Below are 18,931 nucleotides of genomic sequence, written 5' to 3'. Positions count from 1 at the left end.
AGAAGAGCTTTCTCTTGCCTTTTTGCACCTATATAATTTTTTATTCATATTTAAAACTGAAAAGTCTTCACATGTTTAAAGTCATTAACTATGTGAAAATTATTCTTTGTAGAAAGAGTCTAATTATGGTCAACATGGTTATTCTTATTTTCTGTGGAGGTCCTGGCGACGTTTCACCTCCTTAGTGAACTGAATCTTTTCTTAGGGTTTCTGAACCCCTTAGCGTCAAGATTTTGCCAGGAGATAGAAAGTTCCCTTTGTACTTCAGATAAAGAAGGGAAGACAAATCTCTAAGAAATTGATGTGGTTGATAATGAATGAGCGTGGTTTGGAATTACTCTCAATCTCTTAGCTTTTCAGAATAAATTGTTAACAACACTTTCCTGCTCTGGATATAGACACATCTTTCTTGTTTTGTTGTTTTCTTTACTCTCATCTTCATCTCTTTCCCCCCCACTTTTTTTCTCCTCACCATCTATTCCTGTATCTCTCCATTTTACCCATTTTCCTCTGGCTGTAGAATGATGTCTATTCTAGATGCAGCATCCCTGCCTTTCACACAAACTCCTGAGCCTGAGGTAGATGGATTTGTGGCCCTTCTTTGGGGAGAAAAACATTCCTGGTTGTTAACACCCAGTCCTCGCCCTTTTCATTCGCGTTACTCGCCTGCCCCTGCAGGCAGTTGACTTTCTGACTTTTCTAAAGCTTCAGTGAGGGTAATCAGATAGCTCTTGCACACTTGAGTGTAATTGTTCTGTGTAATAGCAAGTTTTAAAACAGCATAGGGGCTTCTCTGGTGGCGCAGTGGTTGAGAGTCCGCCTGCCGATGCAGGGGACACGGGTTCGTGCCCCGGTCCGGGAAGATCCCACATGCCGCGGAGCGGCTGGGCCCATGAGCCATGGCCGCTGAGCCTGCGCGTCCGGAGCCTGTGCTCCGCAGCGGGAGAGGCCACAGCGGTGACAGGTCCGCGTACCGCAAAAAACAAAACAAAACAAAACAAAAACAGCATAGGACGGGCTGATGAATTAAAAGAGTCATTTTCAAATGGAGACTTATTTATGTGTATAAATAGGAGGCTTGCTTCTGACATTGATCAGAAGTAGTAAACAGAGATTTTCCCTGAAAATCATTGAATTATCCCCAGAAACTGGGATTATGATGGTTCTTCATTCCTCCCACTCCTGTCCCTCCCCCCCACCCCCGTTTTACTATTTCTTTTCCCGTTCCTCTTTCTTTTTTCTTCCCTTCTTTTTTATTTAAAATACTTACTTATTCATATTCAATAGTCTTTCAGAACTAACAATAACAATTATAATACTCCACTAGAGCTCATTTGAATCACCACTAGTGCATCCAGCTTGTAAGTACTTCCTTTTATCTCCATCCTTTAAGCTAGGAACTTATATTTTAGGTTGCAGAAAAAAATTTATTTCAGCTTTCAGTGGCAAGTAAGTGAAATCTCTTGCACCTTTTGTTTTCTCTACGGTAACATCTTCACCTTAGGGGAAACAGCTATATTTCATGTGTATTTCCATGTAGTTAAATAATTTAATTTCATTTGGATTAAATATGCCTTGAGGAGACTTTAAGAAATTGGAAGGATTTCTGATGTCATTGGTGTATCCATTTGTTATCATAAAATAAGTGTTAGGATCATTAAGTTGAACTTGCCAGTGATTAAGTGATGTTGGTGCAGTGAGCTGATGTTCATAGTTTCCGGGGATGGAGTTGCAAGAGGAGAGAAAACCAAGGTTGCACATCAGGAAGTAATTTTCCATGTCCCTGTAGTCCATGGATATTTGTCTCTGAAGTTTACAATTGCAGTTGATGAGGATCATATGTATTTGTGTGATCTGCCTCTAACCAGGCTACTTTGGTTTCTTGCTGCTCTTCCTATATGCCTCAACATCCATGTCCTATGGGTACACAAGCACGCGCACTCCAAAAGCTCTGATGAGTGTTTCAGGATTATTATAGTTCTGTGGGGAAATGGTGGAAGGAGTTTACAAGTGAAACTTCCTGAATTTTGCCTTTAACCATCTCTGCTGTTTTTTCCCACCTAGAAAATCTGCTTTATCTCTGCCCTCTTTCTTTTTTTTTTTTTTTCTGCGGTACGCGGGCCTCTCACTGTTGTGGCCTCTCCCGTTGCGGAGCACAGGCTCCGGACGCACAGGCTCAGTGGCCATGGCTCACGGGCCCAGCCGCTCCGCGGCATGTGGGATCTTCCCGGACTGGGGCACGAACCCGTGTCCCCTGCATCGGCAGGCGGACTCTCAACCACAGTGCCACCAGGGAAGCCCTCTGCCCTCTTTCTTCCTTCCCACAGACCTCACTCCTCAGAGCCTTCTCCAGCAGTGCTGGCTCTCAAGATCCTCTGTTAGAGAAATGAAAACTGAAAAACTAGCCTCACAGCAAATCAACACAGAGTTCACTGGCCAAGCCTAAGCATGTGTGGTTCCTCAAGCCCGGTTTTGAGGAGTGCTTATATGCCCTGCCACATTTGCTTCTCTCTCTCTCTCTGATATCGGGTCTGATTTACATATTTCTTAGCTTCTCAAAGACTCTTGGCCATCTCTGTGGTTAGCCACACCTTGGGAAGAAAAGGGAAAAAAGATCAAATTGATAAGAAGTGCAGTTTATCCCTCACAGCATAGCCTGGTCATGAGTGCTGCCCATAAGTAAATAGATAACACATCCCGGTCCTTGTGAGGCCAGAGAAAGAGGCATGGGGGAGGCAGAAGGAGCTGAACTTGGCTCAGAGGCAGGGTGAGTTCCATTGCCAGTTACAAGACTTTTGGCTGGTTGACTGACTTATATTTACTCCTCATTGGCATAATGGAGATAAAAATATATAGCATCTCTTAGTTCATTTGTGTTGTGATGAAAAATAAAAATCGTAAAATCCTTGGCAAATGAAGTACTAGAGAATAAAGCAACAAATGGTTCTACCCCGTTTTGGATGTGTCCTTCTAAGAGCCAGGACACCATGGCTTCTTTACTTCTTTACTTTTCTTTTGTTAACAGCTTTATTGTGATAATTTACATACCATACAATTCACCGATTTAAAGTATAGCATAATGTCTTCAGGGTTCATCCATGTTATAGCATTTTTATTGACAAACTACATTTCATTGTATAAATATACCTCGTTTTATTTATTCACTCATCAATGGACACGTGTGTTGTTTCCATTTTTTGACTGTAATGAATAATGCTGCTATGACTGTCTGTATACAAGTTTTTATGGGTGTATGTTTTCATTTCTCTTGCATATACACCTAGGAATGGAATTGCTGGGTCATATGACAACTCTGTATTTTAACAGAGGAAACTGCAAGACTTTTTTCCAAAGTGGCTGGACCATTTTCTATTCCCACCAACAATGTATGAGGGTTCCAATGTCTCCACATCCTTACCTGTGTTTGCTGTTGTTCACCTTTTTTATTATAGCCATCCTAGTGAGTGTGAAGAATGATTTTAAGGGTAGGTTCTGGTTCAGTTTGTTTGGTTTCAACTCCCACCCTTCCTGAATATATGGACTTAAGCTAGTTTACTTAAACTCACCAAGCTTCAATTTCATTATCTCAGTCACCCACCCTCTAGTACTCAAAGGTACTATCTATTAATGCTTGCTAAGCACCATACCAGGGGTATGAAACTTGGTTGGTATAAAATCCTCCAGGCTCTTTGTATTCTGCCATGAGATTAGAAGTGGTCTCTAAGGTAGGACATTTAGAAAAGAGGGGGTGCTGAAAACAGATCCCCATTACGCATCCACAACTGGAGGACTAAGCTGGAAGAGGATCCAGCAAAGGAGTTGGAAAGGAAGTATTGATGAGGTGGGCGAACCAGAGGGAAAAAAATCCTTTCTGTCCAGAGAGCTCAGGGAGCCCATGTAATTTGAACTCAGGAGACTGAGAAGCCTGGATGGGTCGAGTCCATCTCTAGATCCATCCTTTGTCACCTGTCGGTCAGTTTCTTCACTTAACATATGTATCAATTCCCATTGTACCTCACCTCAAAACCAGGAACCTCTGGACACAGGAGGTGCTCTTTGTGACCCTCCAGTTCCTGGCCATTCTGCTTTTAACACTTCCGCTCCTGGCAACCCCTTCTCTTAGCAGTGGACACATTCCAGTTTCCCCCTTTTCATTCTCCTCCCAGCCTCACCAGAAGCACAAATCCTCAGAGTGACTCCCCCTTATTCCCTTGGATATCTCCTTAGTTATTGTCTTAAAAGCTAGATTCCCTAGACCAGTACCTTTTAAGCTCTAATGTTCCAACGACTCACCTGGGGATTTTGCAAAAGCACAGATCCTGACTGAGTAGGTCTGGAGTGCTGCTTGAGGTTCTGCATTTCTGATAAATTTCCAGCTGATACTGATGCCGCTGATTCATGGACCACTCTGAGCAGCACATGTCTAGACCCTAGATTGTTAGCTTCTCAACTTGGGGATTCAGATTTTAAAAGATGTATTGACAAATAAGACAGCCTCTGGGGCAATTGCGAGGTGGTGAGGGTCTGTCTGGAAACTAGGTCTTTTGAGGAGATTGGAGCAACTCAGAAAGTTTGGTGAAGGGAAAGGCAACTAAAGAGAATCAGAAGCCAGGTGAGATAGCTTCTCCAAATATTTGTGAGAGTAAGCTTGCTGGTGTTGCCCTAGAGGGTGGGAGAAGGGACCAGCAAATCCAGATCAGCGTGTCTCAAAGTGTATTTCTTGAATGCAAATTCCTGCAAGATGATAGGTGAGAAGGTAGCACTGGTACATAAGTGCAGAGTGTGCACAACCCCGAACCTCCTTTCCAAAGGTTCACGGTGCACATTAAAGCCTCTGACAAGTCCTGCAGGAAAGGAAGTGGTCTGAATTGATGTATAGTCAAGTGTTCCCTTCACTCACTTTACCAAAAAACCATGTTTTCCCTATAACGCTATTACTATTATTCAGAACTGGTGTTCTTTGTGAGATGGAGAAGGGCTGCTTTGTGTCATTAGCATGAGAATCTGATGTAGGCTGGGTGGAAACCTCTGGAGAAAGCTCTGTGAGAACCTGGCATCTGACTATATACCTTAAACTTCAGGAGGTACTTCATTCTAGTCAAATGACTAGATCAGTGGTTTTCAGACTTTAAAGTGGAGCACAACATTTAAAAGTAAAATCCCAATATAAAATACATTGGTAAAAAGAGGCTTAGCTGGACTTGGGGCCGCTGGCCTGGCCCCTCTTTGTTTGGCCTCCCCCGGGGCATTTTCTGCACCCCTGGGACAGAAAATGCAAGGTCTCCTCTGAGTGGAGAGAGGGCTGGACAAGCAGGGAGATGTCCCTAACACTCTAACATCCTTCCTGTGGCTCAATTTCTGTCTTTTCTTTTAGACGGATGTTCCCGGTCCTAAAGATTAGCGTCACGGGGCTGGACCCCAATGCCATGTACTCGCTCTTGCTGGACTTTGTCCCAACGGACAGTCACCGCTGGAAGTACGTCAATGGGGAATGGGTGCCCGCGGGCAAGCCAGAGGTCTCCAGCCACAGCTGTGTCTACATCCACCCGGACTCCCCCAACTTCGGGGCCCACTGGATGAAGGCGCCCATCTCCTTCAGCAAAGTGAAGCTGACCAACAAGCTCAACGGAGGTGGGCAGGTACGACTGTTGCCCGGCCACCCTAACCCCACTAAACCAATCAAGAAATTTCAAGGGTGCATTTAGGCAATTAGGGGGTCCTCACCGACCTCTTCTCTCAGGGAAGCCAATTATTCCCCGGAGTCCAAATGTGAACAGGAATAAACAGCTCTTAATTGGTGCTTTCAGTTTTTAATGGACTTCCTGATGTTAAGAGAGAGTGAGAGAGCGCAGTAGTTTACTTAATCATCATCGGGGGGCCTTTCAGAGTTTTGTCTTGTGTGTGGTGCTTTTTACCCAGCTGGGGAGGAGGGAGATGTTTGTGGGTACCAGGGTTTTGTTATTCCCTCTCCCCTCTTTTTGGTGTAAGTGGCATGTTGGCAAGAGACAACTACCTTAATAAAAAGCTGCTTCGAAATGAAATAATTGCTCCCTCCACTTGGGTATTGTGATAATTATCAATAGAATATTGAATCAGCTTTGGGTTTCCAGAAAAAAATATCCAAACAAACCTTAAATAAGGAAGGTTTTATTTAAGGTCTCCAATTAGAGTAAACAAGATTTTGAGGCTTTTTATTCTTTTGTTTTCTCTGGTAGGATTGTGAACACTAGGGTACTGTGCAAGGTTGTTATTTGCTTTATAAAATGTAGACTGTTTTGGGGGATTAGAGACACAGCTGGGAGGAAGAGGTCTCATTCCCCCAGATTTCCCTTTGGTCAGCCTCTTAGCCCTCAGAGTTTTCACCCCTTCTCTGATCTCTGCGCTTACCTAGCTGGGACATAGGGGTTCTTGTTTTAAGAGCGGAAGTCATCCACCTAAGTCTTTGCAATATTCAGAAGGTTCCAGTTATTTATTAAAACAGGAAATTGAAAAGTAAACTATTATTCCCCCCCCAGATTTCATAACATGAGATTTTCAATAAACCTCTGGTTTGAATCACCAAGAGTGGATTTTATGTAGCTGGCAGATGTCAGCTGTCATTATACTTTAGGTAATGCGGCCCGTGTCAGGATTTTGAGATATTAGGATTCTTTATAGGAAGAAAAACAGTATGTTTTAACAGGGCAAAATCCACATCATTGTGCTGAAAATGGGAGAGAAAAAAAAGGAAGCCAGGATTTTGGCAGAAAACTGAACACTCTTTAGACCAGCTCTTCCCTGGCAACCCACCCCTCACCCTGCTATAAGCATCTCCAAAGTTATGCTCCCTGAGAGCTTCTAAAAAATGTCCCCTCAGTAATTTCTCAGAGAGGTGGAGGCAGCTCGGGCGACCGGGGATTCCGTGTGTAGCCTTAACGGAGGTGGGTGCTGAGCTTGCGACTAACCAAAGGCGCTGGGTCATCTGTCACTTGTGCCGCCCCAGGCTTTGCATGTCCTCTCTCTCCTTCCACCTCAACAGATAATGTTGAATTCTCTGCATAAATATGAACCCCAGGTTCACATAGTGCGTGTTGGAGGTGCCCATCGAATGGTGATGAACTGCTCCTTCCCTGAAACCCAGTTCATAGCTGTGACTGCCTATCAGAACGAGGAGGTGAGTGTGTGTGTGTGTGTGTGTGTGTGTGTGTGTAGATGTCACCTGGGAGAATGTGGTAGGATTGGGTGGTGGTGCTTTTATTGCCATGACCAAGCATGGATGAAAGGTAGGTTTTCCAGGACTCAGATACACTCAGCAAAAATGAAGTTAAACAGTGCAGTAGTCGCTTTCCACACCCTCCTCCTCGTTTGCCAAAGGCCCGCCAGTGCTTCTTTTCCTGGTGCCAATAAGCACAACTGTGCATTGTAATACAATTAGCAGAAACTCAGAAGTCTCTGTTTCCAGGCCCTTGGCCTACAAAGAGCTGCGTGTCTCTCCTATTTTAAAGCAAATCTGTGGGAATTGATCCAATCGCGCATCTTCTTCGGGTTTGTGTGATGCTATCTGTCCCACTTGTTAGCTTTTTTGGAGCACATGTAGGTCTTTTCCTGCTTAACTTGAGCCCCTCTGGTGATTAGAGCGGAGTAGCCAGAATCTGGTCTCCGTGAACTCTGTGGGAGCAGGATTATTTGGTCCATCCACATACTTTAGGAGTTTCCAGGCCCCCTGGTCACCAGGACACCTGATGGGTTGGATTCTTTTTGATTAAACTTAAAAATTTGTTTTACTGGAGTATAGTTGATTTACAATGCTGTTAATTTCTGCTCTACAGCAAAGTGATTCAGTTATACATATACATTCTTTTCTATATTCTTTTCCATTATGGTTTATCTCAGCATATTGAACATAGTTCCCTGTGCTCTACAGTAGGACCTTGTTGTTTATCCATTCTATATGTAATAGTTTGCATCTAACCCCAAACTCCCAATCTATCCCTCCCCCACCCCTAAACATTTTTTGTTTGTTTGTTTTTGGCGGTACGCGGGCCTCTCACTGCCGTGGCCTCTCCCGTTGTGGAGCACAGGCTCCAGACGCGCAGGCTCAGCGGCCATGGCTCACAGGCCCAGCCGCTCCGCGGCATGTGGGATCCTCCCGGACTGGGGCACGAACCCGTGTCCCCTGCATCAGCAGGCGGACTCTCAACCACTGCGCCACCAGGGAAGCCCCTTAAAAATTTTTTTAATGGTAATACATGTTTATTAAAAAAAAAACCCCATGACAAACAAATAGTACAGAAGTATGTACAATGAAATAAAAAAATAAAAGGTAAAAATGTTCTCTTTTCCTTCCTGCTTTATCAGTCCTACTCCCCTGGGGCACTACAAATAATAGCTTAGAGTGTGGCTTTTTTTCCCCACACATATTCTGTGCATTTATAAATATATATTACACTGATTGTATAGATTTCCTCACACAAATTGGTTCATGTTCATATTACTCTGCAATTACTTTTCTCCCTGTATTTAACAGTGTATTATGAATATCCTACTATGTAATTAGATTTAGGCTTACCTCCTTTTCTGAAATGCCTGCAAAGGATATACCATATTTCAGGCAATCAGTTCCCCACCAATGGACATTTAGGTCTTTCCAGTTGTTTTATTTTCTATGATGAATAATACTGCAGAGAATATTAAGCACCCAGAAATGGAATTGTTCTGTTGAGGAGAGTGTGTGTTTAGAACTGTGATAGACAAAACCCCAACAACTCCCTCCAAAGGGCATATCCATTTACAATCCCCACACCATTCTCAACATCTGTGATTACCTACTTTTTCAGCTTTGATAATTCGATAGGGCAGAAAAAAATGGTATCTTATTGTTGCTTTAATTTGCATTTCTTTATTTGGAAGCTTTTTTTTTTTTTTTTTTTCGGTACGCGGGCCTCTCACTGTTGTGGCCTCTCCCGTTGTGGAGCACAGGCTCCGGACGCGCAGGCTCAGCGGCCATGGCTCACGGGCCCAGCCGCTCCGCGGCATGTGGGATCCTCCCGGACCGGGGCACGAACCCGTGTCCCCTGCATCGGCAGGCGGACTCCCAACCACTGCGCCACCAGGGAAGCCCTCTTGGGAAGCTTTAAAAGATTTTTGGCATCCCACCCAGCCAACTGAGTCAGAATCTCCAGTGACGGTGCCCAGAATCTGTAGTTTTAAGAGTCCCCTTAAAGGATTCTGATAATCATCCAGGTTTGGAAACTGCTGCCTTAGTGCCTACAGGTGAAATTAGTTGCAGATTTAACTCACGCTACAGACGTGCAGGGAAATGTAATTTCTCTTCTATAGGTAATCTGGCCTCTTAGCTGAGCCCCTCCAGCAGGTCAGTGGGAAGAGAAATTAACTAAATACCTGATAATTTAAATAGGCCCTCAAGTACTGTTCAGTTTTTATAGGCTGAACCACTTTGTTCATCAGATTGCCCTCCTCCTTCTGCTACTCTCTGTAGGATGGAGTCTGGGTCTATGAGGGGAGGGTGGGCTTTTGCAATTTTGGAAAGTAGGGAGGAGTTGGGGACCCCATCCTGGCCTCCTCTGGCCTCCGGGCAATGCCCCTTATCCACTTACATGCTGCCTGCTCTCTTAGTGCGTGGCTGGTGGAACCTGTCGTCTGGTTGCCCTCTGGGTAAGTGCTCAGAAGCTTTTCCTAGACATGGGCTGGACAGTTCCCTCTGAACTACAAGCAGGGCTAAGGCCACACCTCCAGCAAGCTACCAGCCTGATGCTGTAATTCTGGTCTTGAACATGCCTCAGGGGAATCAAGCTCAGGAAAATCTAACCTCAGAGCCTCCGTCTCCTGATGACGTATCCCTGCCAATTTGATGTACATGCACCCTGAGAGGAGAGTGGCCACAGGGGTGGATAAGGGAGCCAAAATCTTCCTTTATTCAGCAAATATTTGCTGAGCATTACTACATGCTGGTAATACTGCACTGTCCTCAAGGCACTTAAATCCCAGTGGGGAGAGATGAAAACCAAACATATATATATATATTTGGTCAGATGGCTCTGAAGAAAAATGAAGCAGGCTAAGGCCAGGGTGGATAAAGAGTGACAGTGGTTGGAAGTGATAGTTTGTTTTTTTGTGTTAACATGGCCCAAAGGGTAAGTGATTATTTAAGAGTTAGGGAGTTGATACTAGTCTGTACTCAAGACTCTAGAGGCAGGTTCTCACCTGTATAACTCTCCTCTGTGTCTCAGTGACTGGAAAACTAACTGACAGATGGTAGATATTCAATTGTTGTTGAAAAGAATGAATGAGTAATGGAATGAATGCTGGGTTTGGCACATAAGGCTTGTGCCTGTCTAATGCTTTGTCCTTTCTTTGCTCACTTTATACTATATTTGGCATTTTTACCACATGTGACAATAAAATGTTTCTTGTTGGACAGTGCAATAGTGATTTTGTGCAGAAGTAAGCAAAGAGACATGGAGAGGGAGAAAAAAAGAGAAAGGAGAATTATTCTGATTTTACAGAAATTCACAGGTGAAGATAAAGGGTTCTGTCTGCCCATGCATGTTCTACTTTCACTAACACTTCTTGTCTTTGTAAACACAAGATAACAGCTCTCAAAATCAAGTACAACCCTTTTGCCAAAGCCTTCTTGGATGCTAAGGAAAGGTGAGTAGAGAAATTTCAGTGAAATCTTATGATTTCTGTAAATGTGAAATTTATAATCATCTTAAAAGGAACTAACTAGTAGCACTTGCATTACCTTTGATAGAAGCATGTTTTTAATATTCAATTCAATGTCCAACAAAATCAGCAAAATAGAACAAACTCATAATTACCTGTCCCTTATAATATGGGTCCAGGAGATCCCGGAACTGGCCATGTTTCATTAGCCCTGTTTTACTACAGATTCTTAAAAGTAGTACAATCCCATTAAAAAAAATAAGTGATTTAAATTTTTAATAATTCACTCTGTCTTTCCTACAATTATCTGAATAATATGATTTCAATAAGTTTTTTTTAAAAAACTAGATTTCACCAAGGAAAGGTGAGTAATTCATATGAGATATTCGTAAAGGTGAGAGGCTCATGTCTTTCAGGTCTGAGAGAAGAGAAGTCAGAGACTTTTGGGGGTGTGAATGATTTCCTTTGAAGTGTTCAGATTTTATTGTCTGTTTCAAATCTTTACACTAACTCCTATAACTGTCTAATTTTTCCTTTTCATCTTAAAGGCTCTAGATTAGTAGACAGATATTTACAGTGATGTGTCACAGGGGTCTGTGCTGTCAATACTTGATTTAATTTTGACAATGTAGAAGAAATAACTTTTTCAGATAAGAAAAGTAGTATAATAAAAAAAAAATTAGGACTTTGAGTGAGAGATCGTAGCTTTGAGTCCTGGCTTTGCCATTTCCTGGCTTGCATACATCAGTTTACTTTTCTGGGACCCATTTTTTAAATCTGCGAAATGGACGTAGTAATACTCTCTCACAGGATCATTGGTGGATCTAGCATATCACAGATGTGATTGTGCCCTGAAGTCCTATGCAAATCTTAGCTAGTGTTTTTGTTGCTTGAATTTTGTCAGCAGGAGCACTGATCACAAATCAGTAAGATGAAGCTAAATAGGGATAGGTGTAAATAAGGTAAACTGGAGTGACTATAAAATTGCAATTCAAATAGCAATTGTACAAGTAGGTAAAGTAGGAGAACGATATTGTGGGAAAGATAATAACTTTGAGGAAAAAAAGGTGTTTGATTTTCTTATTCCAAGAAATGTATTGCTCTCCAAAGAGAATCTTGGATGTACTTGATACGAGACTTGTATAATAAGCTGGACAGCCATGGTGCACTCTCATTGCTCTTTCAGGAACCACCTCAAAGACGTTCCGGAAGCTATGTCTGAGAGCCAGCATGTGGCCTATTCTCACTGTGAGTTGGGTGAACACTGGGTGGGAGAGGCCTGGGACTACACAAGGAGCATCTCCACCGCACTCAGACTTTTTACCTGTCATGACTGCTTCAGGCTTGTCCCAAATCTTCTATCAAGACCCAACAGGTTATTTCTTCCACTCAAGACAAGTATATTCCCTTGCAAGAATTCCCAGAGAGAACCAGTGCTCATGGGGGGCTTACTCAAATCCTAGGCAGGAGAGAAGAATGGAAATAATAAATTTCTTAGACTCTCGTTTTAGTGTCAGTGAGGCTAAAGAGCTCGTAAAAATGCATTCTGGGTGTACCTCCTACCCTTGCACTCCGCTCTCGCCTCTCTGTTTTGGATTTCCCTTGTTCTTAGTGCTTGCTAGTTTTTGAGTTGGTCACTGTTGCAATGCCTCAGGGAGGCTATCGCTTTGCATATGAGGAAGCTTCTGCATTTGTTGACTGGAAAGCTGCAGTATTAGTGGAGTAATATACCTGGGATTCTGCAGGTAGGTTGGATGTTCCTGACAGGGTGCTACTCTCTCCATGTCTCAGATCAGAGAGAAGGTCCCATGGTGGAGCAGGTCCTCTAAACCTGCAACAGTAACACACAGTCACTGGCATCAGTGTCTGAGATACTCTTTAATTTAGATGATAGTGGCTTGCTAGGATTCCTTCTGCAGTTTTCCAGCTATGGTATTCCTCACTCTCTCCTTCCCCTAAACCTCAGTGCATTTTTCATTGCAGAAGTGGCAGTATAGCCCCATGAAGAGAAGCAGCTCTCAGAAAAGCATTTAAAAGAACTTTTCTCAGGAGTCTTTTTTTTTTGTCTAGTTACCATCTGTCACCATAGAAAATTATTACAATATTATTGACTATATTCCCTATGCTGTACATTTCATCCTCATGACTCATTTGTGACTGGAAGTTTGTACCTCTTAATCTCCCTCACCTATTTATCTCCTCCCCACCCCCCTCTTCTCTGGTAACCACCTGTTTGTTCTCTGTATCTATGAGTCCATTCTGCTTTGTTATGTTTGCTCATTTATTTTGTTGTTTAGATTCCACGTGTAAGTGAAATCATATGGTATTTAACTTTTTAAATCTGACTTATTTCACTTAGCATAATACCCTGTAGGTCCTTCCATGTTGTTGCAAGATTTCATTCTTTTTTATGGCTGAGTAATATTTCATTATATCTCTATCTATCTATCTATCTATAGATACAGATAGTTCTAGATATATCTATATCTGTATCTCTTCTTTATCCATTCATCTCTTGATGGTCACTTAAGTTGCTTCCATATCTTAGCTATTGTAAATAATGCTGCAATGAACATAAGGGTGCATATATCTTTTCCAATTAGTGTTTTTGTTTTCCTTGGAAAAATACTGAGAAGTGGAATTGCTGGATTGTACAGTAGTTCTATTTTTAATTTTTTTAACTTAATTTTTTAAAAAAATTATTTATTTGGCTGTGTCAGGTCTTAGTTGTGGCACGCAGGATCTTCGCTGCAGCATGCAGGATCTTTCATTGTGGCACACGGGCTTCTCTCTAGCTGTGACGTGCAGGCTCTAGGGTGTGCGGGCTCAGCAGTTGTGGTGCATGAGCTTAGTTGCCCTGCGGCCTGTGGGATCTTAGTTCCCCAACCAGGGATTGAACCCACGTCCCCTGCGTTGGAGGGTGGATTCTTAACCACTGGAACACCAGGGAAGTCCCTATTTTTAATTTTTTGAGGAAACTCCATACTGTTTTCCATAGTGGCTATACCAGTTTACATTCCTGCCAACCACTCACAAGGGTTCCATTTTCTCCACATCCTCACAAACGCTTATTATTTTTTTGAAAATAGCCATTCTGACAGGTGTGAGCTAATATCTCATTGTGGTTTTGATTTGCATTAATCTGATAATTAATGATGTTGAGCATCTTTTCATGTGTCTGTTGCCCATCTGTAGGTCTGCTTTGGAAAAATGTCTCTTCAGTTCCTCTTCCAATTTTTCAGTTGGCTTGTTTGCTTTTTTGATGATTAGTTGTATGAGTTCTTTGTATATTTTGGATATTAACCAGATATATAATTTGCAAATATATTCTCTCATTCAGTAGGTGGCCTTTTTGTTTTTTCTCTGTGCAAAAGCTTTTTAGCTTGATGTAGTCTCATTTGTTTATTTTTGCTTTTGTTTCCCTTTCCTGAGAAGACAGATCCAAAATATATATATATATATATTGCTAAGACCGATGTCAAAAGAGTTTACTGCCTATGTTTTTTCCTATGAATTTTATGCTTTCAGGCCTTCCATTTAAGTCTTTAATCCATTTTGAGTTTATTTTTGTATATGATATGAGAAAGTAGTCCAGTTTGATTCTTTTTCATGTAGCTGTCTAGTTTTCCCAGCACCACTTTTTGAAAAGGCTATCTTTTCCCCATTGTATATTCTTGCCTCTTTTGTCATAGATTAATTGATCATGTAAGTGTAGGTTTATTTCTGGGCTCTCTATTCTGTTTCATTGAAGTATGTGTCTGTTTTTGTGCCAGTGCCATACTGTTTTGATCATTGTCGCTTTGCAGTTTAGTTTGAAATCAGGGAGCATGATACCTCCAGCTTTGTTCTTCTTTCTCAAGATTGCTTTGACTATTCAAGGTCTTTTGTGTTTCCATAAAAATTTTAGAATTATTTGTTTTAGTTCTGTGAAAATTATCTTTGGTATTTTGACAGGGATTGCACTGAATGTGTAGATTGCCTTGGGTTGCATGGTCATTTTAACAATATTAATTACTTCAATCCATGAACATGGTGTGTCTTTCCATTTGTTTGTGTTATCTTCACTATCTTTCATCAGTGTCTTACAATTTTCCAAGTACAGATCTTTTACCTCCTTGGTTAGATTTATTCCTAGATATTTTATTCTTTTTGATACAATTATAACTGGGATTGTTTTCTTTATTTCTCTTTCTGATAGTTCATTGTTAGTGTATAGAAATAACAGATTTCAGTATATTATTTTTGTATCTGGCAACTGTACTGAATTCATTTATTAGTTCTAGTAATTTTTTGGTGGTGTCTTTAGAATTTTCATTAATAGTATCATCTGCAAACAGTGACAGTTTTACTTCTTCCTTTCAAATTTGGATTCCTTTTATTTCTTTTTCTGGTCTGATTGCTGTGGCTATGGACTTCCAATAATATGGTGAATAAAAGTGGCAAGGGTGGGCACACTTGTCTTGTTCCTGATCTTAGAGGAAATGCTTTCAGCTTTTCATCATTGAGTATGATGTTAGCTGTGGGCTTGTCAATATATGGTCTTAATATGTTGAGGTATGTTCCCACTATGCCCACTTTGTTAAAAGTTATTATCATAAATGGATGTTATATTTTGTCAAAAGCTTTTTTTTTACCTCTATGCAGATGATCATATGATTTTTATTTTTCAGTTTATTAATGTGTATCACATTCATTGATTTATAGATATCAAACCATCCTTGCATCTCTGGGATAAATCCTACTTGATCATGATATATAATCCTTTTTATATACTGTTGAATTTAGTTTGCTAATTTTTTGGAGCATTTTTACATCTATGTTCATCAGAGATATTGGCCTGTAATTTTCTTTTTTGTTGTTTTTTCCTTTTTGTTTTGTTTTGTAATTTTCTTGTTTGTGGTGCTTTTGTCTGGTTTTGATATCAGGGTGATGCTGGACTCATAGAATGAGTTCAGAAGCATTCCTTCCTCTTCAGCTTTTGGGATAGTTGAGAAGGATAGGTGTTAACTTTTTAAAATATTTGGTAGAATTAAACTGTAAAGTGGTCTGGTCCTGGACTTTTGTTTGTTGGGAGTTTTTTGATTACTGATTCAATTTCATTACTGGTAATCAATTTGTTCATATTTTCTATTTCTTCCTGATTCAGTCTTGGGTGATTGTACATTTCTAGAAATTTATCCATAGAAAAAGCACTTTTTAAGTGACCTGGAATAAAAAGCATTTTTGTATAGGATAGTATCACATGTGGAACCATACCTTTTCAAAGTTCATATGTTGCAGTCTTCTTAGTAAGCTTCTTAAGGTATATACCTTATATGCGGCAAACTACATGGACAAAAGTCCAGTTCTGTGGGACCACTTGCCTAGCTTTGCTCACTGGACACCTGAATCTTGATCTATTGTTCAGGTAGGGATCCCTTGGGCCACGTGTCTATACAAAAATGAGAAAATGAAGATAACAAAAGGATTTGTTGAGAATGACTGACATACATTTTGTAATATGAATTCTGTACAATTTGCTTACTTATACTTAAAAAGTATTAAGCAAATGGTTTTTAATAAAAGTTCCATTTCCATATTACTGAAGCCCTGGTGACAATCCCTAGTCAGTATTCTTAAGGAACATCTCTGGTGTGTCTGAATCCTTATCTGTGGGCCCCTCAGTTGAGAGCTAGTTGGTGAAAGTATGTGCTTCTTGTTCCAGAGCCTGTATTACTAAGTCTCAATCTTTTCCCATGAATTCACTTGAAGTAGAGCCTTCTATTCAGAATGTTCACTAAATTTTTTTTATTGTGGCAAAAAAACATGACATAAAATGCACCCTCACAACAATTTCCACATGTACAGTATAATATTGTTAACCACAGGCACATTTTAGTGCAACAGATTCCCAGAACCACCTGCCCGCCCCCCGCCCCCATTCCTGCATGACTGAAACTACATATATTCACCAAACTACATCTCTTCACATCTCCCGCTCCACAAAGCCCCTGGCTACCACTGTTCTACTTTCTATCTCTATTTGCATATCCTTTAGATACCTAGTGTAAGAGGAATCATGCAATATTTGTTTTTTTGTGACTGGCTTCTTTTGCTTAGCCTAATGTCCCTCAAGACTCATCCATGTTGTATCATATGACAGGATTTCCTTCTTTTTTAAGGCTGAAATAATATTTACTTGCATGTATATACCAAATTTGCTTATCCAATAACCTGTTGTTGGTCATTTAGATTACTTCTACCTCTTGGCTACTGTGAATAATGCTGCAGTGAACACAGGTTTGCAAATGTCTTTAATTCTCTTGGATATATACCCAGAAATGGGATTGGTGGATCATGCAGTACTTCTGTGTTTAATTTTTTAAGGAAACTCCATAGTGTTTTCCATGACAGCTGCACCATTCTGCATTCCCACCAGCAGTTCACAAGGGTTCTAATTTCTCCACATTCTCACCAGCACTTGTTTCCTATTTTGTTTTTTTGGTTTTTGGATAATGGCCATCTTAATAGTATGATGTGATATCTAGTTTTGATTTGCATTTCGCTGATGAATAGTGATGTTGAACATCTTTTCATATACTTATTGGTCATTTGTATATCTTTGGAGAAATGTCTATTCGAGTCCTTTTCTCATTTTTAATTGGAGTTTTGTTGTTGTTTTTATTGTTGAGTTGTAGGAGTTCTTTATATATTCTAGACATTAATGCCTTATCAGATATATAGTTTGCCAATATTTTCTTCCATTCGGTAGATTTCCTTTTCACTCTGTTGACTGCTTCTTTTGCTGTGCTGAAGTTTTAAAGTTAGACATAGTTTGTCTATTTTTGCTTTTGTTGTCTGTGTTTTGGTGTCATATCCAAGATATCATTGCCAAATCCAATTTCATGAAGTTTTCTCCTGTGTTTTCTTCTAGAAGTTTTATAGGTCTTACATTTTTTTATTTATTTGTTTTAAGTTAAGTTAAATTTTTTATATGGTGTAATATAAGAGTTAAACTTCTTTCTTTTGCATGTGGATATCACCGGATACTAAAATTCATATAGACTCTCAAAGAACCCCAAATAGCCAAAACGATCCTGAGAAATAAGAACAAAGCTAGAGGCCTCACACTTCCTGATTTCAAAACACATTACAAAGCTACAATACTCTAAATAGTATGGTACTGGCATAAAAACATATAGACCAATGGAAGAATAGAGAGCCTAGAAATAAACCCTGCTTATATGGTCAAATAATTTTCAAAAAGGGTGCCAAGATTACATGATGGGGAAAGGATAGTCTCTTCAGCAAATGGTGTTGGGAATCTGTTGCACTAAAATGTGCCTGTGGTTAACAGTATTATACTGTACATGTGGAAATTGTTGTGAGGGTGCATTTTATGTCATGTTTTTTTGCCACAATAAAAAAAATTTAGTGAACATTCTGAGTAGAAGGCTCTACTTCAAGTGAATTCATGGGAAAAGATTGAGACTTAGTAATACAGGCCCTGGAACAAGAAGCACATACTTTCACCAACTAGCTAGAATACTAGAATTTTAGTATTGCTTTATGTTTCTGACAAAAATGCCATTGGGATTTTGATAAAGATTGCTTTGGGTAGTATGAACATTTTAATAATATTAAGTCTTCCAATCTATGAACATAGGATGTCTTTCCACTTATTTGTATCTTCTTTAATTTCTTTCATCAATGTTTAGTAGTTTTCAGTGTACAAGTCTTTTGCCTCCCTGGTAGAGTTTATTCCAAAGTACTTTCCTCTTTTCAATGCTATTCTAAATGGAATTGTTTTCTTAGTTTACTTTTCAGATCGTTCATGGTTAGTGTGTAGAAATGCAACTGATTTTTGTGTGTTGATTTTGTATCCTGCAACTTTGCTGAATTTGTTTGTTAGTTCCAAAAGTTTTTTTGTGTGTGTGAAATATTTAGGGTTTTCTGCATATAAGATTGTGTCATCTGTGAATAGAGATAATTTTATTCTTCCTTTCCAATTCGGATGCTTTTTCTTTCTTTCTTTTCCTTTTTTCCAGTTTGCTCCAGTACTATGTTGAATGGAAGTGGTGAGAGTGGATATTCTTGTCCTGTTCATGATCTTAGAGAAAAACTTTCAGTTTTTTACCATTGAGTATGATGTTAGCTGTGGGCTTGTCCCATATGGCCTTTATTATGTTGAGGCAATTTCCTTGTATTCTATGTTTGTTGAGTGTTTTTATTACGATAGGGTGTTAACTTTTGTCATATGCTTTTTCTGCATCAATTGAGATGGTCA

General features: G+C 40.3%; 1 protein-coding gene across 2 annotated transcripts in view; it reads left to right on the top strand.

Annotated features, from left to right (window-relative positions):
- Nucleotides 1-18,931, top strand: part of TBX19 (T-box transcription factor 19) — a 40,487-nt gene that overhangs the window by 7,475 nt on the left and 14,081 nt on the right. Inside the window, exons 1-5 of one of the 2 annotated variants that reach the window (XM_049715947.1) lie at nucleotides 985-3,485; nucleotides 5,375-5,639; nucleotides 7,019-7,153; nucleotides 10,589-10,650; nucleotides 11,852-11,913. In XM_049715947.1, coding sequence (XP_049571904.1) covers nucleotides 5,379-5,639; nucleotides 7,019-7,153; nucleotides 10,589-10,650; nucleotides 11,852-11,913 — 520 coding nt within the window. In that variant the 5' untranslated portion in view covers nucleotides 985-3,485; nucleotides 5,375-5,378. Of the gene's footprint in view, nucleotides 1-984; nucleotides 3,486-5,374; nucleotides 5,640-7,018; nucleotides 7,154-10,588; nucleotides 10,651-11,851; nucleotides 11,914-18,931 lie in introns of those variants that run through there. The other variant, XM_004269729.3, reaches the window with a different exon arrangement.

Source organism: Orcinus orca, chromosome 1 (assembly GCF_937001465.1).
Source record: "Orcinus orca chromosome 1, mOrcOrc1.1, whole genome shotgun sequence".
Lineage (NCBI taxonomy): Eukaryota > Metazoa > Chordata > Mammalia > Artiodactyla > Delphinidae > Orcinus > Orcinus orca.
The sequence above is the reverse complement of the archived record's forward strand: the minus strand, read 5'-3'. Positions and strand labels throughout refer to the sequence as shown.